Source organism: Psittacula echo (genome assembly GCF_963264785.1).
Source record: "Psittacula echo genome assembly, chromosome: 3".
Taxonomy (NCBI): Eukaryota; Metazoa; Chordata; class Aves; order Psittaciformes; family Psittacidae; genus Psittacula; species Psittacula echo.
Genome location: NC_137736.1, coordinates 46,484,525 through 46,507,313, shown reverse-complemented (window position 1 = coordinate 46,507,313; position 22,789 = coordinate 46,484,525). Strand labels below are relative to the sequence as shown.

Below are 22,789 nucleotides of genomic sequence, written 5' to 3'. Positions count from 1 at the left end.
CCTGTGTATGCTTCACACTGACACACAGAAATCACAGAACCTTTGTTTCTGCAAAGCCTTTTTTTTCTACCTTTTTCTAACTGATTTTTTTTTTTTTTTTTGTAAATAGTAATTCCTATTAAAAAAAAAAAAAAAAAAAACAAAACCAAAACCAAAAGTCTGCTGGCACCATGGCTGTCACAAAGGAAAGAGGTTCCAGACAACACCTACACATTTCTGCAACACACTGGAGAGGGCAGCTCTACTCCATAAAAACAGACGAGTCTGTAAGAGATGCCAATTTTTTAGATGCTATCCTTTCAATAAGCTGGACCTGGACTTATATTTAATTATGCAGACATTTGATTTCTTTAGGCCAATAATTATGTTTACATATGTATTTATTGTAAGTCAGAAAAAGGTCTAAGATTACGGAGTGATAGAACTTGACTGTATTCTGTGATTTCCAGTCCACAACCCCCACAGTTAAAGTCATCCAAGTGCCTCTAAGAACAACAGCCTATATAATTAAAAGGTAAAGGGAGAAGCATTACATAAATCATGGAAAATAAATTATTACAGCAGTGCTGTAAAACAGCTGGAGACTAACGTAGGACTTGCTGTTACTAAATAATCACAGAATCACAGACTGGTTTGGGTTGGAAGAGACCTTAAACATCATCAAGTTCCAACCCCCCTGCCATGGGCAGGGACACCTTCCACTAGACCTGGTTGCTCAAAGCCCCATGCAACCTGGTCTTGAACACTGTCAGGGATGGGGCAGCCACAGCTTCTCTGGGCAGCCTGTGGCAGTGCTTCACCACCCTCACAGGCAGGCATTTTTTCCTAGTATCTAAATCTCCACTCTGTCAGCTTGAAACCATTTCCCCTTGTCCTGTCACTACATGCCTTTGGAAATTATTGAGAGCCCTGGTTATTTCTAAGATCTCATGTATGAATTTTAGTCCTCTGTCAGACTATAAGCTATTCTGCAGTTTAAGCTCAGGGCAGAAATTTACATCAATTGCTTCCCCAGCCTGAGTTTGTGGGCTTTCCTCTTGGGCCTGTAGAGCCTTACAAGGAGCCCTCCTGTCAGGGACAAGCTGCTCTGCACTCTGAGGCAGTTCGTGGTGGAAGCAAGTCACAGGGGAGAAGCAAACCCCTGTGCTGTGCTGTATGGAGCAGGCTGCCCATGCCAGGCTCACCCAAGGAGCAGCAGTACTCTTGGGAGCTGTGCTGCAAGTGTCTTTGTGCCAGGACCAACAGCTGGCCAGGAGTACTGCAAGAAGAATCAGCAGGGTCCCCTTCATGTGAATGCCATCCAGGTGAAAAACCACAGCTTTGCCAAGAACAGGTACTTCTACTGTTAGAAGCAGACATTAAGAAGAAAAAGCTAAGCACTCAACTCTGTTTCTGGTGTGTGGCATTGCTTAGGCATGAGTTAAATGAACACAGGATTGCTCTTGTTATTCTTCACAGTCACTAAACCTTCCCATTCAACCCTTCCTGCTGCAGAAAATCTACCTTAGCTTTTTAAAGCTTCATGGAGTATCCTTAGCACCTAGTTTACATATGCTTCGAATTAAAAACCATTAATCAGTTATCTATCCTTGAAGCAAATCATACCAATTACTACCTGGTGTTCCATTTCTCTGTCCTTTAAAAGCCAACTAAAACCACAACATCAAAACCACCCAACCCACCAGCCTCACGACTCCATATCAAATGGTCCAAACCTCTTCCTCAGGAAATAAACCCCAGAGCCCAGACAGTTACAGGTCTGAGGGATGAAAGGTACTGAGAAGGAACAATCCAAGCACCTTCATTTGTTAATTTCCAGAAAAGGAGTACTGCTGCCTGGCATGTCATCTTTCTTTTGACATGGGAAAAGGAGAGCTGAACTGAAATTACCTGTGCAATACAGTCCTGCAAATTGGAAGCAACTTTATTCTGTTCTTCCTTAAGGATTTTATACAGGATTGCTCGGCGTTCACTGTCCTTCCTCAGCAGAAACAGACCAGAATCCTTGTCCTCAATGGAAGGAGAGGCGCTCCTGTCCTCTGAGGGTGAGCCCTCATCAGGTGCACTGTGTCAGCAACCAGGTGACACGAACACGAGAAAGACAGCATTAGCAACAACAGCTGTACTGTCAGAAGCCAGAAGGGATACTTTGCAGGTTAAAGCATGAGTTAAACTGCAGCACAGGATTGATCAGACTGTTAAATACTAAGTCTGAGACAGAAGATGACTCAGATCCTCAGCTGGCATAAACCCCACTGAACCCAAAAGCACGAGGCTGATATCATCCTGCTGAGCAGCTGGTATTAATGTTCCCCAGCACTGGTTCAATTTTGGGGATGAAACTGGAAAACCCTGGACTAAGATAACTGTATTTTTTCTGGCCCCATACTGTAACATACTCCTTTGAAAGTATCATTTTGTGCTCTCTGAGCAGCAGAACTGCCTTTCTGCTTCCATGTTCCCACATTTTTTCATGAGTACATGGGAAGGATCAACTCTCTAAATCTGCTAACTCCTTAATCCATATCCATCATCAATAAGATGATTGCCATTTATTCACTGAGGGGGGAAATGGGGAAAGTCTATCAATATGTGAAAAGCTTCAGGAGAAAAAACTGTTGTTCATTAATTAAATATAGACAACATTTAAGTTAGCTGATAACTTGCCTGTGCAACTTGCTTGGTGTTTTTAACACAGCTGCTTATCTAGTCATTATGTGAAAAGACTGCCCTCAGATAAAATATAATGTGAATTAAATCCACATAATCCCTCATGGGTGTCAAGCGACAAGCAAATGCTTTACCTTAGTAAATGGGAAATGGGATGCCTTGTCTGAATCTCTGAAATGGATCTCTTTGGCCTTTCGAAAAACATGTCATGCTGTACATCAGAGTCTGGTGAAACAGAGCCATGCTCACTGCTGCTACTGCCAGCCTGTTCTCCATGAATTGGCAGGGGGAGGTATGTATTACGATTACAATCTATGAACAGACATTGTAAAACATGTAACAGAACTAGGCAGAAAAGGGCAATGTGCTTAAAACAGCTGTGATCATCCTCAGTCATATCAAGACCTCATTTTGCAAAATGGCTGAGGGAGAGGTCACCCTATTGACTGAAAGCAGTGATACAACTGAAAATCAATATATGCCTAAGTAACAAAAGGTGTGAATGAGCTAGCTGCTGAACCCAAAGACAGCAAAGCAGCTAGATGCACATATGGAATGCCATTTTGTTACGTGTTCTGGCATGTACACACACACATATGTACACACACACTCTCCCCCTTGGTTCCCCTGGTCTTGCAAAGTGGTAGAACTGCACATACAGCTGTTTAAGAGCCTGAATCAAACCAACAGGTGACCATCAGCTGCTCCACCACAGCCATTGCTCTAAGCAGAAAGCACTTGGATACCCACTCTTCTCACCGTTGCCTGACTGTGTTAATGGACAAACATTTGCTCCCTCTCTAACACCTGAGGCCTCTCTTGCATGTCCCCTTGCCCTCATAAGGGCTGTCTCAGCACTAGCCTAATGGAAATCTTTTGTTGCTTTCCAATTCATCTTGAAAGTAAGAACAAATTAAAACTAACAGATACGGAGGGTTTGCTATCATCCTGGTAGCCAGTTTGCAGCTATGTGATTGGAAAGGTAAGGAAGAATGTCTGTCAAGTTAGAGTGCAGACATCCATGAAGCTAAAATATCACAAAAGTTTTTGATGCTTGTCACTACAAATGATGTGGAGGTGGGGGAGGAAGAGAGTTTGAAGTTAAAAGCTGTTCAGAAAGCTCTGACACACTCCATGGTGTGCAACCGATGTTCAAATGGCTGAGGTCAGTCACATAAATGAAACAATGTATGTCACTTTGTAAGAACTGGTTCAAGGCATCTCAGCAGTACAGAAAACTGAAGGTTGCTGTCCCAAGCGTAAGAGTTGATATTTGCTGTGGGCTGTCTTTATTATTGGAAAGAAAAAAGGGATGGAGACAGGGAGGAAAGATGGGCACAAAGCTGAGGAAATTGGCAATGAGGGAAACAGTAGAGGGAGGAGGCAGAGTGAACTGCTGAAGGTGAGACCGTGGCAACTGCTGGGCCAGGACCTGCTTTACCCTGCCAACCTCCCTTGGAGATGGCTGCAGCAGCCAGCACAGCTTTTCCCAACTCTGGCACAGCAGAGCACACGCTCAGCTGCAGCCACATTGCCTTTCCCTTTCCTCAGCCAGTAAACAATTTTCATAGCATTTGCCCACTCCACTCATAACGAAGGTCAGCACTGAGCTTGCTTCTTGCTGCCGGTCAGTGCTTAACCCTGCAGCACCTGATCCTCTGGCCTTCTAAAGGAGATCCATAACCTCATCAATGAGTGGGAGAAGAAAGGAGGAGAGCAGAAGGAGGGACGGAGTACAGAAGACAGCTGCACCTCCCCTGGTATTTGACAAAAAGCCTGTTGCTCTCAGGGCAGCTAACAAGGCAAGCTCCTTCCTTTCTAGTACTATGCAATTTTTGCAGGAAAATGTCCTCTGGCAAGGGCTGAAAAGCTACAGAGAACATTGTTGCAGTTCCTGACTGCCACTGCCCTGGCTGAGCAGTGTGAACTCTCCCATTACCCCAGTGTAATTGCAGGGATTGCAGTTCTCAGTGCCCCTCAGGACAAGAGATGCTCATTTCCTTGCTGAAACCAGTTCAGCTAGATGTCAAATTCTTTGCTAGTTCCCCTTAGAATTCCATTCAGCAATTCAATTTGCATTGGGGAGTGCTTGCATGTGTGTGTGTACAGAGAGGGGAAAGAAGCAGCGAGACCAATGAGTCTGCCTATTTTTAAATGGACAGTTCCTTCAAACAGTAATAATTCATTTGGCAGGTCTATATTAAGGTTTATTATCTCATCACTGAGAAAGCAGCTGATATACGGATGGAAGGGAGGAATATGCTAGGCAGATAAAATAACCCACTAAACAGCTACTTCAGCAGCTCTGTGCCAAATTTCTAAGTAAGTCACATACCAAGTTTGAAAATGCCAACCTATATAGACCTGAACACCTGATAGACCTGCACTTTCAGGTGCCAAACACCTACTCTATAAAACTCAGACCTCTGAAGTAATTCTGAATCTAAAATGTAGAATTGCGTTGGAAAGTCTTCACCAACTGCCATTTCTGTAATTGTAATTTACTGTAAATGAGGCATTTATTTCTGGGCAGAGGAAAAATAGGGTTGGGAGATTTCAGCAAGCAAAATGCAAAATAGCAAGACACCATATTTTGTGGGATTGTTAAATTTAAATATGTCTAATTGCAAATCACAGACACTTTCACAGTTGGGTTCCCGCTGCTTTCCTAGCAAAGGGAAATGTCCTTTGTAAAAGAGTGTGCTTAATAATTCCAATCTTTTATATAACACTTAATGATGATGTTGACTTGGATTTGGCTGATAATTCCTTACCTGAAGGCTTGAATGCAATTCTGCTTTTCTTGCCCTTGTTTACTTGTTTCAGGAAGGAATCTCTGAGCAAGTCAGATGCTGTAACACGTTTACTAGGATCAGGTTCAAAACAGAGCAAAATAAAGGCCCTTGTTTCAGCAGACACCGATTCTGGAATTTCAGGATGAATTTTAAACATCCCAACCTGCAAGAAAAACACAAATAGAGATTATTTATACTAAACAACTACTCATAGACAATGGGCCAAAGCTCTCTTATAGCATAATCTCTCATATTGCCTCTGATGCTTGGAAAGGGAGTGATCCAGGTACCCACACAAAGCAGTGAAGTTTCAACAAGCTTCTAATTCTGTTTTACTTCATTACAAACACAGCATGAAGATCCATGTGGACACAAACATCAAGGTATGGATGCATCCAACCATCCACCTTCAGACATTCTCAGCATCTGGACATTATCCTCATCAAGTGCTTCAAATGCTGCTTCTGCCATCCACAAATCCCTCCAGCTATTGCCTAGGCTTCCCATCGCCCCTGCCCAGTACTGTGTGTCTCAGTTGTGACTCTTCCATCACATTCGTGCCCAGCAACAGGAACAACTTCCTCCTCTAGCACTGACTGCCTGGAGCCTGCACCTGTTCTGCTCTTGCCGCTGCCAAATTTCCTGTATGAATGCTCATAATGACCTTGCCAGACCTCATCACCACCCCCGGCACTGGGCCAGATGTCTTCCCTCGCCTTTCAGTGTTATTTAACTGAAAACCACATGATGTCCCAAGGTTTAACAACACCCCTCCCTCACCCCCTTTCTTTAAGTAATGAAAAAACGTGATTCTACAGGTTGCTCGCTAGTGATTTTTCCAGCTCCTTCTCACTGCTTTCTTAATCCCTAATGCCAGTCTGGCATAAATCTTTGGAAGTGTGAATTGCATAACATGTGTGCACTGTGTGGTATGTAGCTGGCAAGATTAGGGTTTGTAGTCTCAGCATCTTTACATAAAAGAGGCTCTGGAGAACCAGGCAGAAAGTGGCCAGCCACAAGGGAGACAGTAACCCAGAAGTTAATCAAGTGTCAGCTGCTTCTAAATAATCTCATTATACAGCTGCATTAACACACTGTGGCAGCATTAGGCACTCACAATAGTGGTTCAACTTCAATGCAAGCTGAAGAAAAAAGTGCTGAGCAGTCGTGCTACTGTTTGAATATTCTTCTATGTGCAGAATATAAAATGCTAATAATGTATTAAGGCCTTCCAAACCATGCCTCTGAGCACATTCAAAACTAGTATTTTCTGCATGTAACATTTTTAATACATGCAACTTTTTGACCCCTACAATTAAATTGATGTATTTAGCAAAAAAAAAAAAAAAAAAAAAAAAAAATAAATTCATAAATAAATAATTAAATAGATGTCACGTCCTGGTGGCAGGATACGACATCTATACATTTACCCTGTCCAATGAAACATCTCTACCTGATTTGTAAAACCACATGTGCATTTTGGACATAAATGGGGGATATAGTTTCACCACTTCAAAACATCAGCCCAGCAAGAGTTTAGCTTTGGAGTAAAGGAGAAGATAGCCACCTGCTTGCTGTACTCTGACAACTGCTCTTGACACGCCTGTCTCCGTGGTCAGCCTGCTCCTTGTGCATGCTGGGTCAGGCTCACACAGCCAGTTTCAGCTGCGGCAGCAAGACATAGCTGGTAGCACATTGGTGCCAGGTTATACCCTTACACACTAAATAAAACCCAGGACCAGGAAATTTGAATACGTGTCTCTGATCTTATCTTCATCTCTGTGGCTCAAGGGGAATCAGGTTTTTTGTAATCATTCAGAAACTCTGTGGCAACATTACTTCATCTCCATTGAATGTCATTTCACTGACACTCCTTTCACACAGAACCAGATGCACACATACAATGCTCATAGATTAAGTATCACACAACATACACTCAGCCAGGAATTATCTCCAGTTCTTGGTTCACTCTTTTTTTTCTCAGCCCCTTTTCTCTGCTTCCTCCAACTCTTTGGCCATTTGCAATTTCTATATTGACTGCACAACCAGACTTAGACCTTCCCCTCTCCTCACCTGCCCTATGCATGACAGAGTGTGCACGTGTGGAGGTGGCGACCTCAGAAGTTCAATATCTCAAGTTTTCAGGCTTCCGTTCTTTTACATGCTTGCCCAGTCAGCCTGCTTCATTCCTGGCTTTAAACCTAGCTTCCAGCTTGCTTAGTTTTATTACATAGCAAAAAGAAACCACAGTTTGCAATTCAAGGTGCCCCATAAAAGGCAGTTCCAAGCAGGTCCCAGCAGAGCAAAGAAGCAGAAAACAAAAACAAATGCCTGACAATTGCACATTAACATGGTCTGCAATAACAATGATAAAAATTCTGCCACATCCTTGAAGAAAGAAGGGCAAGAAATGTATTTTTAAAAAATGCCGGTTCTGAAACTTGAGAGCACAACTCTGTGGCCTGGAAGTGCTTATGGGCAGGATGTAAGGACACACGCAGTCCTGCCAGAGCTTACCTCATGAGCCAGCACAGAGCATATTGAGCATCCAGAACTGAACCAGTGCTTCCTGACAGCTCAATAAACTGCTGAAAAGTAACGTGTAACTCACTGAACAGCTCAAGTGCGTGCCCGGTGCGTAAGGTGAAAAGTCATCTGCTAGAAGACTTAAAGGAGCAGTAATAACTTGGTTGTCATTATCAGAGAGCTTGTTGCCAAGAAGAAAATAATAAACCAAAAGCAAGAGATGACAGAAGTAAGAGGGTAGAGAATATTAGTTTTCATAAGTCTTTACTCATTTTTCAGATTGCTGCTCTGAGTCATGACCTATTTTCCCCAGAGCAATGCAGCTGAGTGCAGAGAAGGATCATTCAGTGAGTTAAGAACACAGATCAGACTGTGGTTTTGTGCAAGATAACCCACGTAACTAAAGGTTACTACCAATTAAGTTAATACTAAAAAATAAAGTCAGTATTTGATAATTTATAGTCTATAGCAAAAAAAAAAAAAAAACCCAAACCGCTGTACTTACTTTAAACATTGCTGCTTGAGGCTCCCCTAGTTCATGAAATGGAGGTTTGCCTGTTGCCATTTCAATAATGGTGCAACCTAGTGACCAGATATCTGCCGGTGCACCATATCCTCGTGGCCCTTTATCGATGATTTCTGGAGCCATGTACTGCAAGGTTCCTGGTAAGGTCAAAAGGAATAGTCAAGTGTTTTCATTCTTATTAAAAAGAATTAACACACCACTAAGCAAGACAAAAATTGCCAAATGCAACTTGCAGAGCCAAAATATTTGATTTCCCCTTTCAGTGCTAAAACTTATGTATTAACATCTTTTCTATAAATTATCTCACCTCTCTTTCTAATACAAGGCTTCAAACTGCTGAAAGTATATTCATCACATAATCCAAATGCTTCCTCAGAATGTAAAATTATATCAAACAATTTTTGCAGAGACTAAATTGTAAAGATTATGCATGTAAAAGGTGATGAAAACCTGCAAATTACAGATAGTCTGTACTATTTTCTCCATATGAATTCCTACCGGCTCTGTTATGACATCCTTAAATTCTTTCTCTTCTTAAGAATGCAATAAAATTACACTACGGTAAAGCTGTGAATTATTAAGTAGAGAATATCTGGTGAAGATAAAAAAGATTGCATATTACTATGATCGTTAAATGTGACTGCCGTAGAACAAAAGTTCAAGCCACAGTTTTGCCCTCAGGCTGTGTGTCTTGAATGGAGGCGGATAATGTTTAAACCATTAGAAGTGTGATACTTCAAATCATGTGACTGTATTGCATAAAGCCTAAAATCCACAGAGTTTATGTACCGAGTTAAGGAACAAAACAAGTAGCAAGAGATCTTTTAAAACTACCTGGGCTACAGCTACCTGCTTACTGATTTTAAATCCAAAAGGAGAACTTGAGTAAAATATTCTAATGGTTAATTCCATCTCTGAAGCACAAGCAGGGCTGCAAATGCAAATGAGAACAAAGAAGGAGGGCACAAGAAAAGATGTACCTCTTCTTACTACAGTATGGTGACTTTAATTCGGATACCATTTCTCCATATACTATCTCTTATAGCATCTAGTTATTGTCTTCTGTCTTCCACACAGGGCTAATGGCTATTTCTGTGTACTATGTACTTAAACTGCAGGCCACTATGAGGCTTGTGATTTTTGATATAAGCACATGGCCATATAAAAAGTGAAAACTTCATGTTATCTATATCTCCACTGATAAAAGGGTTGAGTAATTATGCGACCATATATTCATTTTTTCATGTGGAGTTTTAGCTGTTACACAGCAAATTCTGTTTTCCTGGAATACTGCAAGTTTTTACCACCTTGTTGTATATTAAAGCTTTTCTGCAACCTACCAGTCCAATATTTTCATGTCTACTGTTCTTTTTCTGCTGATAACACCAAGGTAGCCAGTTGATTTGGTTTTATAATTAATGCCTCAAAACTGAAAATATTTTTAAGTTTGTGTTTGGTTTTCTGCACTTTCAGACATACTTCAAGACATACTTGTGCATGCATGGGTTACTAATATCAAGATTAATAAATGAAAAAGTTGATGTATCCCAGCAACTTTTGTTTCCAGATGTAATTGCAACAAATCAATTGCTACTTAATGGAAAACACTTAGAAGAAAAACTATGACCCCATCACACTTAAGAAGTTTTTTTAAAAGAAAAGGAGTAAAATGGAAGAAATTACAAAAGGAAAGGAAAGGGAAAGGGAAAAGGAAAGAGAAAGGGAGAAGGAAAGGGAAAGGGAGAAGAAAAGGGAAAGGGAGAGGAAAAGGGAAAGGAAAGGGAAAGGGAAAGAAGGGAAAAGGAAAGGGAAAGGGAAAGGAAAAGGAAAAGGGAAAAGGAAAGGGAAAGGGAAAAGGAAAAGGGAAAAGGAAAAGGAAAGGGAAAGGAAAAGGAAAAGGGAAAAGGAAAGGGAAAGGGAAAAGGAAAAGGGAAAAGGAAAAGGAAAAGGAAAAGGAAAGGAAAAGGAAAAGGGAAAAGGAAATGGAAAGGGAAAGGGAAAAGGAAAAGGGAAAACGAAAAGGGAAAAGGAAAGGCAAAGGGAAAGGGGAAGGGAAAGGGAAAGGGAAAGGGAAAGCAAGCCTTTGTTTATAGTGAGTACACTCCCAGTCATTCTTCCCTGAAAAATAGAGACCTAATTGTGTTTTCATCACAAATCCAAAGAGCCTCTTAGCTCCAACTCTAAATGTATCATCGAACCCCATATAAACTCTGCTAAAATACTCTTACCTGTAAATGTTTCGGTGCATGGACTGATTCCTGCCAGCCGTTTGGAAGTACCAAAATCAGATATCTTCACCACACCGCTATAGGTGTTCACCAAAACATTATCCCCCTGTGGTTTGGATAAGAGAGAGAAGGAGGGGAGACAGATGGGTACAGAGTCCCAATCCCAATACTCCTTCAAATTTGTGATTATTGTTGTAATATACCTTTCTACAAAGGGATTTTCCTGGAGCACCAAGGAGACGGGGCTGTTTTACTCTTTCCTTTTGTTTTAAACTTCCATGAAATACTATTAAAAATTCTACTTCAGGTTAGAGTAAAACTAACTAAAGTAAATAAGAGAAAAAGCAAATCAAACAAGACACACTAAAGGGAACTTTACCTTTATATCTCTGTGTACAATCTGGTTCTCATGCAGGTACTTAAGGCCTTCCAGAATCTGCTTGGTGTAAAATTTAATTGTAGGTTCTTTCATTGGGCCCCACTTAGATCTTAGGAGAGCTGAGAGACTGCCTACAAGAGTTAAGAAAAAAGTATCAAGATAGCAAAATCCCCACTTAGCACAAAACATTGAAGTCTGGATTAAGCCTTTGCTCAATATCCTAATACAAGAGAAATGCAGTACCTATAATTAAGCCAAATTATTCCTAGATCCCTCAAAGCACATAATTTGCTGCTGGTTTATACTGGTTATTGCTTTCTTGCCAGCTCAGCTTCCACCTCCATGACAGGAATAAATGTTACAACAGGGCTGGATGTATCTCCGTTACTTAGTCAAACAACTGTTGAGACTAGGACTAGCAACCATTTAGCCCTTTAATGAAATAGAAGCTAAAGATAACACTGTATGATGTTATACGCTATAATACGTGTCATGTGTTTCATGAGCCACATGCATGGACAAAGAGCAGCTGATTTACTTGAGGTGGGGAGGGGAGAAATAAAAAGGCAAGAATTTTTTCCTTTCAAATACAGGATTAACTTTTAGAAATATTCAGAGACAGAAGAAAGCAAGCTCCTGAAAGAAACCAAGTAATGGATGTTCAAGGTTGGAGATAGGTAATCTACATCTCCCCTACTTCTAATGTACTTAATCTTCTTTTAAATAACACAAATATTTAAATCATGAAGCAAAATAAAGACAGATTTGCTTTTTCTGCTCATAATAAACTAACTGCAGTGGTTCTACTTAATGTCAGACAAATTCAGCTAAAGGGATTTTCAGTCCACTTCAACACTTTTCTGAAGTGCAGTTTCCTTGAAGAATCTTGCATAATCTGAACAGCTGGTTCCTTGATCTGAATCAGTCCAATAATATCGTGGCACTAGCAACTAATCACAGCTTACTACTGTGCATATAAGAACAATAACTAAACAAACTGATAATTTTAACGAGTGCAGAAAAACAAGTGGAAGTGTTGGTGTAAACTCATCACATCTGCAGGCATCTGTTGTGGTTTAAGCCAGTCGGCAAGTCAGCCACACAGTTTCTCCTCCCGCCCCAACTCCCCTCCCCAAGGGATGGGGAGAAGAATTGAAAGAATGTAACTCCCACAGGTTGAGATAAAAACAGTCCAGTAACTAAGGTATAACACAAATCACTACTGCTACCACCAATAATAATAATGATAAGAGAAATAACAAGGGAAGAGAATACAATACCACCTGCTGAAAACAAGCCCGACCGAGCAGAGAGTGCCCTTCCGGGTAGCTCCCAGTTACATCCCCGGGCATGACATGCTGTGGTATGGAATACCTCTTTGGCTAGTTTGGGTCAGGTGTCCTGTCCCTGCTTCCTCCCGGTTTCCCCTCCTCCCTGGCAGAGCATGAGACTCACAAAGTCCTTGGTCAGACTAAACATTCTGACTAGCAACTGAAAACATCGGTTTTATTAGTACTGTCCCCAGGCCAAAAGTCAAAACCACAGCGCTGCACCAGCTACTAAGAAGGAGAAAAAGTGACTGCTACTGCTGAACCCAGGACAGCATCGTGTATCTCAGTGAGCTTTTGGGTGAGAAGGTCAGAGAAATTAAAACATTAAACAACTTCCCTATGTTGAATGCCCAGATGTATTTAATTACACTTTGAAGTTTGTGTCTTGATCTTCCCTAGGAAACTGGAACTTATTTCCTGATTTTCTTCTTTCTGTTTTTATTTTGCAAATTATGTTTATAGAAGAATTTAACACTCATTCTGACACATCCTTGACACTGAAGAGCAAACAGCAAAAGGGAGATGGAAACATGACCTAGAGAAGATATAAAGGGACTTTACATCTTAAAATGTAGAGAAGGATAGAGAAGGAAAACCTGGAAATTATAAGCAAGGGAAGCATATAACTTTAATCTACCTAGGAAATAGCAGTGCTTTGTATATATCAGTTACAGAACAGTACTTAATTGCTCAACCAGTGTTACTGCTTAACAGAAACTTACCCTAAAAGCTCCAATCATCATTCAGATGCTCAGGCTAAATGGGACTATACAGCTCAGACTCCACTGTTTTATAACACATGGGTATTGACACCAGATACTTTTAGTGACTTTTCTCTAGACTTATAATTATTACAGAAAGAGAAGAGGGTTCTGGGACCTGTACACCTCGAATCTATTACTTATATGAGAAAAATGCCACCTGTAGTTAATGTCTCAGCAGAAAAGCCAAACACAGTGCACAAACATAAGAAGTATTTTCAGGAACTTTGGAGTACCAACTGCTTTTGATTCCTTGGAGAGATTAAGCTCAGAATAATACAAACCTCCTGGCACCTGCTCCATAAAAATCTTAATGTATCCGTCTTCAGAAACAGATCCAAGATACTGGACAATGTTCCGATGTTTTAGATATTTATGCAGTGCTATCTCTTCATGAAGAGGTTGAGAATATCTATTAAAAAAAAAAAAAGGCAAGTGGAGTATGTTATCATGCAGGAAAAGGTTCTAGCCTACACTTAAATGCTAGTTTGCAAAAGGAATGGATTTTAAGGATACTGATCCAACTCTCAGCAGACCTCTTGTCAATGACCTTCAAAATGCAGTGTGACTGGCTGCCTACTCAGAAAAAAATACAGAAGTAGGTCTCAGAGGAACCCTGAAGGATAAACATGCCCTCAAAGAATTTATTTCTTCTGTATTGTTACATAGTATTGTTTTTGTCTGCAAAACTCCTTTGATGCTTTTCCGCCTCTCCAAAAACAATATAAATGAGATGCAACTACAACTTAAAACCCAAAAATATCTTATTCTAGAATTTGAGGTATACATATAAATTATAAAACTGTAGTATTTATGATAAATATAATACCTTTTCCAAAAAATAAGAAGTCTTTATTTTCTAAAGGGTACTGTTGAGTACTAGGGGGAAACGATAATTGAATTTTAGTACACTAAACTAACAACATAGTAATACATGCCAAGAACAGCAAAGTTTTTTGGCAAACAACAGCAGTTTCATTAGCAATGTGTATGTAACAATAAATCAGATCTTACCTGCTGTCTCTCTCGGGTATTTCTTTGATGGCTATTCGGACCTGGTTGCTAAGGTCTCTTCCAGCATAAACTATTCCATAAGTACCTTTCCCTAGAACTACCCTGTCACCATTCTCATCATAATCATATTCATACTGCAAGCAGAAAAGATAAACAAAACAGCACAGAAATTGTTATCACTAATGTAGTTTCTCGCTACTCATGTGGTGAGGGACGGAAGCACTAGTTCCCTCCAAACTAGGGCTGAGACATAGAGCATTCACGGAATGTGGGTCAACAACGATTTATTGTGCAGTTACAATCCTTATATCTGCCGCCCAAGCACCTCCCCAGAGTCAGCTGGTTCCTGTCCCTACTAGCAGCTTCCCGTCCATGCACCAATCCCTACACACTAACATTTGACATTACAAAGACCTTTAACAACACGCATGCGCTATACTGAGTTAGTACAACAGAGTAGTTACCGCAGTACAGCTGTAGTACAACAGGTTACCCACCAGCCTGGTACATTATACAACTTGTAAAATGTCTATGTTACTTGCTTTGCAAACCAGTCTTCGCTGACCAACTTTGAAGTGCATTCACCCAAACAAGGAACACAGCAGTGAGCCAAATTCAGTGAAACAGCGCTGTCAAAAGAACACTCTCAGGTATCATCTCTAAGAATTGCTGACAGAGCCTTTAAAATACATAAATGTGTGGAACATAGATTCATGGAATTGTTTGGGTTTGAAGGGACCTTAAAGATTATCTTGTTCCAACACCCCTGCCATGGGCAGCCACTATACCAGTCTGCTCAAAGCCCCATCCAGACAGGCCTTGAACACTTCCAGGGCTGGGCCAGTCACAGCTTATGTGAACAAGCTGTTCCAGTGCCTCACCACCCTCACAGTGCAGTATTCCTTCCTGATATCTGACCTAAATCTACCCCGAGTAGTTTAAAAAATAGATAAAACTGACATTCTCATTATAGGGAGTGGAGAATATTTTAAGACCCTAAAGTCTTATTTGATCTTAGCCACTGCAAAATTAATTCCTGACATATTCCTCTACTTATCAGCTTTTCCAAAAGGCAAGGGAAAACAAAAAATGCTTGTCTTCTCCAAGAATGATTAAATATATGAAGTAGTGGTGTCCATTGCTGCTGAAACATGCGGGGTCATGCTGCCAGCTGAGTAAGTCACTGCCAGTGTACTGACTTCGGTAAATCTACAGTAATTTACACCACCTCATGGTCTTGTCCCATATGGTGATCTTATCACAGAGCTCTCCTACTATAAAGGTCAGTGAAAAAGCTGATTGATGAATGATGCTTAATGGAAGTGTATCTCAGACTCTAAATAAAACCAAATGTCTTACAGAAGTTGGGTTAAGCAGCAGACCCCTGAATCAAATCAGGGAACTGATAAGGGATATTGAAAAAGCACTTTTGCAAAGACATAAGAAAAGAATTTGAAGGTTTCATAGCCTCAGATATTATCAGAAGTACACAGACCTCCCTTACTATCTTCCCAAATCCAAGGTGTCCCATATGGGAAAACTGCAGGATATTCTCCATGGCTTCATATGGATTCTGTATTTTAGAAAAACAACCCATCTTTTTACAGTGGCCGCAACTATTGACATTTCTGTCAATTACCACTTTTTCTGCTACACTCAATAAGGTGCTGTCATACAGAATGCAGTCTTCAGATCTATTTCTTTGAAGTGTCTTCCCAGTTCATATTGCAATGTCCGCGTGCCATTGGTTTTCCCCTCTCTTCTCATCAGCAAAGGTGGCAAGTTTCATGCTGCTGTATGGAAGGTGCTAAAGAAAAACCATCTGTCATCTATCCTAACAGCGTATTCTGCTCAGTGGAACTAAACTTGAGCTAGCGCAACTTTAGTTCAGTTTCAATTTCCATGTTTCAGCACTTCACGGTTCATAACATAATCTTGTTATATGATAGGTATAACTGACCCAAAACGCCATATGTAAAACTTGTCAGGTTCTTTGGTAGCAGCGTATCCAAATTTCACAGCTATCATATGACATAAAACTGTGCAGAAAAAAAGACAGCAGTCACATTGCAGAATTAAAGATTGACAGTAACCTTATCTGCAACAGACTTGTCCTAAGCCAACTCTTGAATTACTGTGGAGAAACCTGTGTTCATTAATCCAGGACCCATAATACATGGAAATCTTTGAGATTTATAGTTCAGTGCTAGTTAGTAGACAGTTTAATAGACTTGTATATACTTGATGCCACTTTACATTTGCCTTCTTTCTTTCCAAGGGCTACAAAGATTGAATAAATCACTGTCGGTTGCTGGAAGTCTGAATATGTGATTCATTGGATGTTGAATTCAACCACTGAGTATGAGTAAACAAGTGTTCATAGCTGACCTTCTGCATTGAATGGGGTAGGTCACAGTCTGATCTCTAGTATATACCATTTGGAGTACAGAAGGTGCTTCAATATCAATATCCAGAAGCAAATACCTGAAGGTAGAAAGGACTGCCCACACTCACTCTTATTCTAAATCCTTGTTAGCTATAAAACTAAACTGTATTTGCTTTCAAATAATACCACAGTCCAAAATATGTAACCCCTTGAGACAACAGTCTGACTGAAATAATATTTTCTACCCCCAAACTGATATGAATGATGATGAACAAGATATGAAGATATGAACAGATGGTTTATAAATGGTAAGAACTGCTTTCTCTGTGCTTGTCAAGCCCATCAAAACCATACAAGGCTGCATTTTGCATGTTATCTTTGCTTAAATGCAAGATTTCAGGCTGCGGAAAGACATTAAATATCTTTGCTCATTTATAAGCTAAACAAATAAATATTCCCCTTCTATATCATGATTTATGTTTTAATTTCCTGGCCTAAGGTAATAAGTACAAGGTGACAATAGTGAGAACTTCAAGGTATGTAGAATGATATAGCTTAAAGATTTATTTAAAATTAATTTCTGTAGCTGTTCCTTCATACATCAACCCACGCAGGATTGTTTCTTGCTGTGCATTTCAAGTCCAATATTTAAAAGGCTCAAGCCACGGTGAGCTCACTTCCTCTGAGAGACTATGATACAGTTGAATAGATTATGTTGTTTGGAGATTGTCCTGCTATTAGCTAAATAAGTAAGTATGTAATATAAAATCTGCAGCTATAGATAATAGCCTGCCTTTGCCAAGGTGGAGCCCTGATCCTATGCCAACACCACAGATGTATGTATAAAGCTGAGCTTAATAGATGTGCTTCTCTTGTCCTTTTCACTTGAGGAGAGAATTCTGTGGCCACTATTCACAAACTTCAGTGCAAAAACGCATCTTCCCCACAATACTATTGCATTCAACAGTCCACTACACACTCTTCTACTTTCTTACTGCTCTTCCAAAGCCCTAGGTACTACAAAAGGCTCACTATCATAAAGAGCCGCTCTGAATCATAAGCCGAAGAGAATTGCTGGAATGAGACACAGTAAGAAAGATACCCAACTCAAACAAACAACAGCAGGTTTTCTACACTCATAAATCAGATTGAATTTGCTTGACTACAAATAAAACAACCTACTTTTTATGATGGTATTTCACATTTCGAAATAAATAAATAGAAGTACAGCATATATACTAAAAGCGCTAAAATGCTGGACTTTTGCCATGAAGCAGTGTGGCTTACGAAGACATGATCCACCTACCTGAACCCACATAAAATTTGAATAACTTTTCAAGTTTTTTTAGTTTTTTCCCGTGTACTAATTATAAAGAAAGCCTGCAGCTGCTAGGTTCCTAACATGGACGTTTCAGTGATAAGTAAAAAGCATGATGGATTAATCTCATCCTAAATACCTGCAAATCTCTGTGACAGAAAAAGCCTGTTAAATGGAATTACCTGGAGTAGTAATAGTATCAGGTATCAGCTAGAAAAACTGAAGTACCTTTGCTAAATGGCTTTCTCCTAGAATTTATTAAATATCTTTTTTATCCATTTAAGCCGGCTGATATCAGATGATTCTCATATATAGATTGTTTGCAACATAACACTCTTTATTATGGATTTAGTAGTTTACAGTGGTAACAGGCTCACTTTATCAAAAATGTGTGTTTTCAAATGAATGCAAGTCTTGAATACAAATAGTTTTGTAAGAATTGAAAATTCATATACAATTAAGGAGTTTAAATGCCTGTTATCTTTCTAGTATGCTGAGACAAAAGTACAGGGAAGACTGAGAACAAATTTCAGAGTTCTTGGATTTTTTATGCTTGACACATACCTCCAATGTGTCTCCATCTATTTCTCCCTCTAGTTCCAAAGTATTGCCAACGGCATCAGACAAAATTTCTTTCACCAACCCACAGAATCTAAAAAAGCAATAAATAGCACAGCATCAAAGAAACGTATCTTTTTTTAAGATTAAACATACTTTGCAAGGTGAACTTAGCTTTCAACCTAATAAATTGACTAGCATGTTCATTAGGTTTCTTTCACTACTTACTTTCTCCACATCTATCCTTTTTTAAATGAGGAAGAATATCAAAAACACACTGAAATGCCTAATTATTTATAAAACTATTTTATTTGTTTTATCAGAACCCAACACTTGCTTGTTCTTGTAATTGCACAGTAAAATCTTGGTAGATCCAACTTGATTATTTTTGCTGTACACTTTGACAGAAAGTGCTTAGTATGGCCTTGTGTTTAAAAATGTAATTAGAAAAAAAGCTGAGATATTAAAAAATTAAAAATTGATTTTCAGTGGTTCAATTCAGTAATGCTAAATTTGTGACATCGTATTGGGTGGTTCTCCTTCTGTGTACTGATGAGAATCTTATTACTTTCAGTTTAATTTGAATGTTCCTATGAACTTTGGTTAAAGTGAGATTACTCACCATTTTTGAAAAACAGGTGTTGTGGTTTCTACTCTGGCATCCAGAAAGCCAAAAATATAAAAGTAGTAACATGTTTTGAAGAACAGGGTTTTAACTAATTTCACCTAGTTCTCTGTGATGGAGATCCTTAAGTACAAGGATATATTTTCCTGTAGTTTCCTGCCCAAGCCACTCACTTTTTTCCACATTCTGTAACAAATTATTAAAATTATTCTAAAACGTTCACATCTCTTTCATTGACTAATAGTCACACATCTTTGGAACAGACTCCTGTAGTGCAGTGAATAAGGCATAGAAAATTGTGACCATGTTTCATAACACACAAATTGCAACACCAAATTAGGTCTGACCAGGTAACATTAATTTTAGTGCTTCCTATCTTTTATGCAATGCACTCTTCAGAACCCAAACCAATATGGGACCTTACATGACATGGCCAAGTCACAGAAAAAGAAGGTAATAGTTATAAATTAGAATAAGCTGTTTCAGCCTTTTCTCAGACCTAATGACTTGTAGGTAAACTGATTAGAACCAGCCAACAAGTGTAATGGGACATTGCTCTCACCACCTTAAATATCACTGATGTTAGCCCATAGCTTTTTCATCAAGAAAAAAGAAGTGAAGAAATAATTTCTGAAGCAAAAATGTCAGCTTTCAATCTTTGCTAAATCAATTCTATTTAGGAAATAGATCTCTCGTGCAATACCCACACCAACTGAACTCACCTACTACATTGGTATTCTGTAGAAAAGTAGATTTGAAAGTCATCAGAGTTGTCATGGACATAGAGAAAACAACATCGTTCATCAAACTTGGAAATGCTGCAAAATTCACATGAAGAAATTTTCATTTTGGATGTAACTATTAGAAGAAATAGAGCAAGGAAGAGCTGTTTTTTTTTAATTAAAAACACTTAGCAAACATCTTTTTCACAGTTAATTACCTCAGAGAGGCAGTACACAATTATATTTATTTTCATTTAAATCAGAAGCTTTGAGTTTGTTCATATATTCTATAATCCTATCTCAAATTTGATAAATGATTCAGCTACTGCTTACTTTGGTAAAATACTAGTTCATCTGAAGTGGTTTGAAGTTTGTTTGCTATTTGCCTTCTCTTCCTTTTTTACACAGTTCTGTCAGATTTCGTGGTATTTGATGACACCTCAATGGGAAGTGAATTGCTTTGACACTAACACAGCTAAAAAGCCTTTCTTTAAAGCTTGACAAGTACTTCTGCTTTTTATAATTCCATTACTCCTACAGTAAAACTAAACTGGGAAATACCTACAATGTAGCAGATCATTCAAAGTATACACTTTTATGGCCTTAATACTGATAAACAAGTTTCAGGTATTAAACCAGTATTTACTCCAGATTGCAGCAATAATTCTGACAGTGATTATTGCATATTTTGTCCTGCCAGCATCATATACATCCCATCTAAATGCACTGAAGTGAGAAGTGAAGAGGCCATAAAACATTATATCAATATGAAAGTAAAATTTAGGCATTAATCTCTTATTCCAAAGACTTGCATTTCAGCATTATTCTACAAAGATGTCAAGCTGTTATGCTTGTTAAGGTATTCTCATAATTTTTGTGCATTAAATTAATACAATTGATGAGATTCTTGCCTGATCTGTTTAGTCAAACTCAGATTTTGGTTAGCTTCTGATGAGCCAATAAGTTAAAATACGTGACAGTAGACAATAGAAAAGTTGTAGAATGTTACAAAACCAACTTGCTGAAGCATCATTAAGAGCTACATGGACAAATGTTACAAAAAATAAGAATTTTGCCGGAAGATTTTTTCAGAATATGTGAAAATACATTATGCCATTCTGTAGCTTCATTATAGTATATTAATTTCTAGTCTAGCAAGGCAAATTAATACATACCTGATGTGAGAACTATGCAACAAAGCAAGATGATTCTTCCAAAGGCAAATATAGGACAGACAAGACAGTATCTAAGTATTATACTATATTATAAAAAGTGCAACATAGGTGGTATATCAGATGAACTGGTTAGCATAAATATAACTTTAGAATTTTGACAGAGTATAAGTTAGCTGAGACCACTGGTTTTTTTCCAAAGCAAATGTGATTTCAGAAGTATAGCAATTGTAAGTTATCACATACAAAGCAAAGATCTAATTCCACCAAGTTTAAAAATATTGCTTCTTTGAGCTTTGTAATCCCCAGAATTGAAGCAAATGCATTGCTTGCTTCCACTTAATTGTTATTTTTCTCAAAGATTGATTTCTGTGCAATGTGTTGTCTGAAGGCAATTAATATGTTTCAAAAACCTTATGCTGAGTTATGCTCAGTCATCTTCACAGACCTAAGTAACAACTTCACATCCACTTACATTGCACTGGAGTAGCAGAGTAAAATTTCACATTGAAGTGATTTAAACCAAAGCCAGCTTCTTTTTTTTCCTTTTTTTTTTTTTCTTTTTAATAAGAAAATGCTAAAGTTATGGTAGAATATGTCCAAATCCACAACTGAGGCTTTTATAGCAATAACCACTCCTCTTATTCAGAGAAATGAGAAATACTTTTTCACTGAGCTTATTTTCTTAAGCAAATTATTCAAGTTCGGGGAACACAAACTTGGGACGTAAAAGTTAAGTGTTTAGGGTCAAAATCACAGCTGAAAAGCCCTCTTTGAGAACCACAGAACTCATTAGGTATCTGAATTCATGCTTGTACTTGAATCAGAAAGCTTTTCAAGATCTTAAGCTTATGCACTCACACAAATGGCCTTAGCCAACAGCCATCTACATTCCCAGAAAGGCCAGAACCACCAATATAGTGACCCATGAACTTAGAGAGAAGGCAAAAGCTCACCTTGTGTTCCCTGTCCTTTTGGCTCCTCTGCTTCTTAGCTACAGCCTGCGTAATGCAGACAAGAGAGCAAAAATGCCATAGACACACTGTCAGGCTATACAGATAGCTATATAAAATAGATTTATTTTCTTTTCTTTTTTTTCCTGTCCTGGTGTTCTGTGTCTCATTTTTCTGTCACCAAAGCAGCCCAAATTAAGCTATGTAAATTAGCTTCTCTATGTAGTAATGTGTTTTGCAGTTGTTAATACCACTGTGATTCTTTTCTATCCTTTCAATTCTCGGAACAACCCTGTTCTTTCTATGTTTGATCTTCTTTTGTACTAATACTTGGACCCATTTACTTGTGACTAGTGTTTCCATTAATCTAGCATCACAAAATAGAACTATGTTAATTATTTAAAGGCTAGTCCTTGAGAAACTCCACTAGCAGCCTCCTTCCAGCTCAAGAATTATTTCCTCAGCACAAACTATGTCCATGCCTCATTTAACATATCTCTAATAATCCAAGTTTTAGCAAGTAGTTTTTTTAGATAGAGCCATATCAGAAGCATTTCTGAATTACAAACAGAAAATAGATACCATAGTTACCTTTTAAGGGAAAACAACCTATTCTTTCACTTACGGAAGGAGCTAAAGGTTTCTGCCCTCCATGTTTTTAAATGCAGAGATGGCAATAACGTCACTGAAGCATTTAGAAAATACATAAATAACAGGTACACAATTGAAAATGGGAAAGTATACCAGAGAACATGCATGACCACACACTCCTCTTAGATGTGTATTCCTATAAGAAATAGGTACAGCTCTGCCCATGCATGGAAA

The 22,789-nt window shown here is 38.9% G+C and overlaps 1 protein-coding gene across 1 annotated transcript in view; it reads right to left on the bottom strand.

Annotated features, from left to right (window-relative positions):
- The window catches only part of MAP3K15 (mitogen-activated protein kinase kinase kinase 15), a gene marked incomplete at both ends in the record, with an annotated part of 87,446 nt that overhangs the window by 4,533 nt on the left and 60,124 nt on the right, over positions 1–22,789 (bottom strand). The window contains 10 exons of the mRNA XM_080612354.1: positions 1,891–2,065; positions 2,805–2,982; positions 5,445–5,628; positions 8,497–8,654; positions 10,746–10,851; positions 11,125–11,251; positions 13,497–13,628; positions 14,231–14,364; positions 18,499–18,586; positions 19,840–19,935. Of these exons, the coding sequence (XP_080468480.1) occupies positions 1,891–2,065; positions 2,805–2,982; positions 5,445–5,628; positions 8,497–8,654; positions 10,746–10,851; positions 11,125–11,251; positions 13,497–13,628; positions 14,231–14,364; positions 18,499–18,586; positions 19,840–19,935 (1,378 nt within the window). The remainder of the gene's footprint in view (positions 1–1,890; positions 2,066–2,804; positions 2,983–5,444; positions 5,629–8,496; positions 8,655–10,745; positions 10,852–11,124; positions 11,252–13,496; positions 13,629–14,230; positions 14,365–18,498; positions 18,587–19,839; positions 19,936–22,789) is intronic.